Source organism: Chinchilla lanigera, unplaced genomic scaffold (assembly GCF_000276665.1).
Source record: "Chinchilla lanigera isolate Chin_1 unplaced genomic scaffold, ChiLan1.0 scaffold00049, whole genome shotgun sequence".
In the NCBI taxonomy this organism is placed as follows: domain Eukaryota; kingdom Metazoa; phylum Chordata; class Mammalia; order Rodentia; family Chinchillidae; genus Chinchilla; species Chinchilla lanigera.
In genome coordinates, this window is record NW_004955450.1 from 10,450,783 (window position 1) to 10,456,908 (window position 6,126).

At 46.0% G+C, this 6,126-nt stretch overlaps 1 protein-coding gene across 2 annotated transcripts in view; it reads left to right on the plus strand.

Moving 5' to 3' along the window:
• Positions 1 to 4,898, plus strand: part of Spg21 (spastic paraplegia 21 (autosomal recessive, Mast syndrome)) — a 31,287-nt gene extending 26,389 nt beyond the window's left edge. For both annotated transcript variants that reach the window (XM_005393738.2, XM_013518963.1), the window contains 2 exons: positions 2,101 to 2,241; positions 4,222 to 4,898. In XM_005393738.2, coding sequence (XP_005393795.1) covers positions 2,101 to 2,241; positions 4,222 to 4,338 — 258 coding nt within the window. In that variant the 3' untranslated portion in view covers positions 4,339 to 4,898. The remainder of the gene's footprint in view (positions 1 to 2,100; positions 2,242 to 4,221) is intronic.
• The last annotated feature ends 1,228 nt before the right edge of the window (positions 4,899 to 6,126 follow it).

Genomic DNA, 6,126 nt, shown 5'->3' on the forward strand with positions numbered 1-6,126 from the left:
AAAAACCAAAAAAAAAAAAAAAAAAAAAAGATGTGATTATGTTATAACTTGAAATGTGCTTTTTCAAATGCTACCTCGGCTTTTGTTTTTACCCTCACCTTTTTCAATTCCAAAATAATGGGTTTGTTGCTTCTGGCAACCGTAATGCCACCACTGCAATATGGTTTGGGCTGAAGATGTAGCTCGGTGATAGCGCGCTTGCTTAGCGTGTACAGGGCCCTGGTAGTCTGGACCCATTTTAGTACATTTTCGCTTTCTCATCAACAGATGTTATTGTTCAGCTGTTCACATCTGGGCAGCAAAGAGAAGATACTTCTCGAGGGCAGAGAATGAGGAATTCTGTAAAGTCCATCTGGCACAAAAGCTTAGCTTTAACAAGTTGTAGTAAAATATATGTCTACCACCCAGAGACATTAGGTACATTCACGGTGTTCTGCAGCCGTAACTCCACCCACTTCCAGAGTGTTTCCAGCATCGTGCTCTCTAGATCCATTACATAGTCACTCCCCGTGCCGCCGCCTCCCCTGGCGCCCAGCAATCTAATTTCTGTCTCCGTGGATCTGCCTATCCTAGGTCATCACATAAGTGGATTCTTACCGTATTTACCCTTTCGTGTCTTAGCACAGTGTGTTTAAGAGTCATTGATGCTATAATGTGTCCATGTCATTCCTTTAAGGCTAAATAATTGCATTTTTATGTTCTGCCTTTTGTTTATCCACTCATCTGCCAGTGGTCCTTTGGGTTGTTTCCAGCTTTTGGCCATGATGAATGCTTCTGTGAACATGGGTATAAAAGTATCCACATTCCTGCTTCTAATTTTTGTGGGTTTATATCTACAACTGGAACTGCTGAATCCCATGGTAATTTAACTTTTTGAGGAATTGCCATATTGGTTTCCACAATGGCTCTCATTTTGGAAGAGGTTCCAATTTCTCCACATCCCGTATAGCGTTCATGCTGACCTCCTCATGGATGGGAAGTGCTGTCTTGCTGTACCCCTTTTTGGTGCTGAGGATCAAACCCAGGGCCTCCAGCATGGTAAACACATGCTGTACTGCTGAGTTATGCCCCAGCATTGACTTCGTTTGCTTTGTAAATTGGTTTATTCCTAAATTCAGATGTATTTTTTTGGTCAGGAAATTGTGCATCACAAGCAAAATTTGCATGCACATTGAAGTGTGTCCATAATTTCATGGGATTCAGAAGGGTTGGGACTTTTTTCACTGAGTGTAAATGACATACATAATTGTCTTTACTAATAAAAAATTCTTTTGAGATTTCATTATCTTTTCTGAAATTGGCATTTTCAATAAGGATTGTTCACTATTAATATTCTATTAACTAAATATATTTGAGGAGAAAGAAAATTCCTGGTAGAATTTCCCTCTTAAAAGAATGCAAAAGCTGGACGTGGTGGTACACTCCTGTAATCCCAGCACTTGGGAAGCTGAGGCAGGAGGATTGTTGGAGTTCAAGGCCAGGCGGGGCTACCAAGTGAGCCCAAGGTCAGCCTGAACTGTATGGCAGACCCTGTCTCAAAAAAAAAAAAAAAAGAAAGAAAGAAAGAAAGAAAGAAAGAAAGAATGCAAGAAGCCAGGTATGGTATCGTACACCAGTAGTACCAACACTCTGGCAGTCTGAGGCAGGAGGACTGTAGGTTCGAGCACAGCCTGTGCCACTTAGTGACTTAGGAGACCCTGTCTCAATATAAAGAGGGAATGGTGATGTAGTTCATCTCAAGGACCCTGGGCACGTTTCCCAATACCAGGAAAAAAATCACAAAAAAAGAATGCAGGGGCTGAGGATTTAGCTCAATGGCACAGTGCCTGCTTGGCAAGTGCAAGGTCATGAGTTCGATTCCCGGTACTGGAAGAAAAACAGAAAAACAAAAAAAAAGAATGCAAGCAACATTTTGCAGCAAAAAATTGTAGCTAAGGTCTTCGGTTGGAGTAAGAAGCGACCAGGGATCAGCCCCGGGTGGTAGCTCAGGCTGCTCTGGGGCTCAGCGTTGTCCCTTCATGAGAAAGGGAATCTTGGCGGTGGCACTTTCCATGTTGTGAAAATGTCACCAGTCAGTTTCAGCCTTGTTATTTTTTGAAGGTGTTTGACCAGAGCGCACTTTCAACGGAAGCTAAAGAAGAAATGTACAAACTGTATCCTAATGCCCGGAGAGCACACCTTAAAACAGGGGGCAACTTCCCCTACCTGTGCAGAAGTGCGGAGGTGAATCTGTACGTACAGGTAAGGAGAGTTGATCATGTAAAGCTGTTTTGTCTTTTTCTCTGATGGCTGGTGAAGAAAGGGGATGACAGGACTGTCTGCGGGAACGGGCCTGGAATTGATGTGGTTTACATTTATAATTTTTTTTTTTAAAAAGAACAGATGCAGGATGTACTCAAGACCAGGCTGCAGGTGCTCCGAGAAAGGAGGGACGATGCTGTTGGAACTGGGGCTCCTTTATGGGTTTTGGGCGGTGAAAGTCTGTGGACTTTGATTATCCGTCTGTAGTCTTGGCTAGGAAGTGGGAGAGGGTGGGCCAGCCACACTGTGATAAAAGGGGGTCCACTCTTAGGTGCAAGAGGACCATTTATAAATAAAAAGGGAGTGGGAAGACCCACTTCTTAGGTGAAAGGGGGAGTTGCCCAGGTTTGCTGTGTTTTGTGAGAAAAACTGCTTGTGTCCTGAAGCTGCAGTTTTCCTTACAAGTACAGTGTTTTAAATCTTGGTTTCCTTGTTTCAAGTGAGACGGAGCGGGTGCCCTTGTATCCCATGCTTGTGTGTGCAGGCGCGCATTTCCTAGGGTGTCAGGAGTCTTTGACTGCTGGAAAAGCAAGAAAAAGACCCTACAGCTGCAGAGGGAGAGAGAGAGGAACCATGCTCAGAGGGCCAAGGGGACCATAGCTAAGAAACGCAAGTCACCCTCTGTGCCGCTTCTTATGACCCTTGTGGTTGCCAAGACAAATGTCACTGGGCTGGGTCGAAGAGTCCCCAAGGCTGAAATAAGGAACTTAGCCCATCTTTCAAATAAGTTGGTGGTTTCATTGACCCCTGTTGTGGAAAAAGGATTTCTAGTAGAGATACAGGACGCACTTGTGTGGAGCGCAGGTGCTCAAAGACAGGAGGCGCCTCCGTTTATTGATTGACTGATTGATTGATTGATTGGTCTTTTTGAGACAGGGTCTCACTATGCAGTGCAGGCTGGCCTTGAGCTCACTTTGTAGCCCAGGCTGGTCTCGAACTCAAAATGATCCTCCTGCCTCAGCCTCCCGAGGCCTGGGATTACAGGTGTGCGCCACCATGCCCGGCCTCCATTTTTAATTTGTAGACTTCACACAGCTCGAGCCCCTCCGCCTGTATCCCTGTCCTAGAGCAGCCGTCCTGTGTCCACACCTGCAGTGGCCTCTGGTGTCATCAGCTTCGCCTCCTGCACAGGGTGAATTCGGCCACAGTGAGACAAGGCCTAGCTGAGGTGCCGCTCGGCCTCATCAAGCAATTTCATGATCTCACTTTAATGCATTGAGTGAACCATCTGCCGCTTCCTCATCCTCTGCCTAGATACTAGGATAGCAGTGGCAAGTGATTGATGTGGGCCAGTTTGGCACAAGCTGGTCGTGTCCTTTGAGCCTTTCATCCACCTGTGGAAGAAGGTCCCACAGAGGAAGGTAGAAAAACGGGTGCCCAGACACATGCATCCTGGCGTAAGCAGGAGAGCAGAAAAGGAGTGGAAGGGAAGGGGAGCAGCCGGCGGCCACTTACGATGCCTGCAGAGGGGCCTCACAGGAACAAGGCGCCACTGGTAACAAAGAGCCATTTGGGATCAGAGATCCTGCATCGTGGATCTTAAAAATGCTTCTTTGACTTTTCTGTGTTTACCAATTCTTCTCTGATTAGTCTTTTCTAATCTGTAATTTTAGAGTAAAACATTTATGTACCACAGTGGCACTTTGCTGCAGAGCTCCCTGTGGAAGACAGCATGCGTTCTGCTCTGCACTGCACGCATTCAGTATTGTTCAGGCTGGTTGCAGTGCTGCAAGGCCATCATCTCCGCTGCTCGGGAAGCCGAGGCAGGAAGGTTGCAAGCTGGAGGCCAGCCTGGGCAACTTAGTGAGACCTTGTCTCTAAAAGGGCTGGGGTCTGCCTAGCGTATTGATCCTGGGTTCAATCCCAGCCCCAAGCAGATTCTGTTTGTACAATGATCAGAATGATTTTGCATCGCTACAGATACATTTGCTGCAATTCCACGGAACCAAATACGCTGCCATTGACCCATCCATGGTCAGTGCCGAGGAGCTGGAGGTGCAGAAGGGCAACCTGAGCATCAGCCAGGAGGAGCAGTAGACGTGGCCGTGGATGCGGTGACCTGCGCGCTCGTGTACAATCAGTGACGTCAGTACCCACCGTCGGCCTCCTCCAGGTGGCCGGCTCTCACTGTGCTTGGGAAGTGGGACTGATTGTCACCTTCCTGACAGGTGGCAGCTCTTCCAAGCCAGTGTGACCACTCCCTCTTCGGTTTTTTTAGCTTTTCAATTTGAAGAACTTTTGAAGTCTCATTTTAAGAACAGTGAATATTTTGCTACCAGAAGTCTTCACTACTATGCTAAGTGAATGTTCATTTCTGAGGTTTGGGGATATTTTTTCTTCTCTTTTCCTGTCTTCTGTCTTGCTTTTTATGTTATTTACTATAAACACCACACATCAAGATCATGTATCAGAAGGACATGGGTTATTTTTGTGCTTTGAGGGCATAACCATTATCACAGTGCCAGGACTAGCACCCTGCTGTCAGCTCACCTGCAAATCAGCTACTTCTAATTTCCAGTTAAGTGCATTGTTTTGACTGTCAGCAGTTGTCTTTCTAGACATTACAGTGGTTTGGAATAAAAATTCAACTTCAGTGAGTGGCCTTTGTAGTTATTGTTGCTGCCTGTCGGGCTGCATCAGTTATTTTTGCTGGTTCTGTGTGGGTTTGGGTAAATCACTTCATCTCCCTAAGCTGAAGTTTACTGATGGTAAAAATCACAGTTCCTGTTATATATGGAGCTGCTGCCGTGTTCCAGGTAACTTCTCCTTCATTTGTTTCTTTCCTCCATGTAGAAATTTTTAAATACACATAAAGTAGAAAAAAATAGTATAATGACCTATGTCCCTGTCACCCAGGTTTAAAAATTCCAGTTGTTGGAGAGTCTTGTTTCATCTGCTGGGAAACCTGCTCTCACTTCTGCACACCCCCATCACTGGATTATCTTCAAGCCTCTTCTAATACCGTGTCTTTGCTACATGTGTGCACAAGAGATCAAACAGGTTATTTCGTAACAGGTTGGAATTTCCAGAGGTGTAAAAGATTACATTCGGCTGAGCATGATGGCTCAAGCCCAGCACTCAGGAGGCCGAGGCAAGAGGAGGAGCACTGTGTGCTCAAGTTCAGGCGGGGCTGCAGAGTGAGTGCAAGGCCAGCCTGAACTGCGTAGTGAGACCCTGACTCAAAAGGAAAAAAAAAAAAAAGTTTGCGTCCAATCTACATATTTGAAAACTATGATTAATCAAATTGTTGGCAGTCACACAAAGAACAATAACTTTTCCACAGCTGAGTTAATTTTATCTAAAGCTAGAAAAAGACACATTAACTATTATTGTAAAAATAAAAAAAATAAGGTTCTTGACCAGCAAGGCAGTGAATAGAGGCACCCAGTGCTCACAGCTCCCCCACAAAGAACCAAAGTGATGCAGGTATAGCTGTGTATTGAGGACCCCAGGATTCAACACTAGGGAAATGGACACCTTGTCAACAGCCACACAGCAAGTGGGACAGTGTCCTGTGACCTGGCAGCGCGGCTCCACAGGACGACAGTGATAAGCGGAGTCCCAGCCAACTCGGCACAGGTCGTGACAGCTATGCGAGAAGTGTCGCAGCCCTTGCAGGTTTAAGAGTAGATAGATAAGAGACTTTGAGTCTGCACAATAGTCTTATGTTTGGAAAAGGAATTCACTTCATCTCCCAGGGACCCCCTAAGGGTTCTGTAGGCAGGAGCCATCTTGGGTGGGGACCTGTTCTCTGAATTTGGCCTATTTTAGGGGCCAGAACATCCTGTGTCTTCCCATCTCAGGGGCCCCCAGATATCGCGCTCA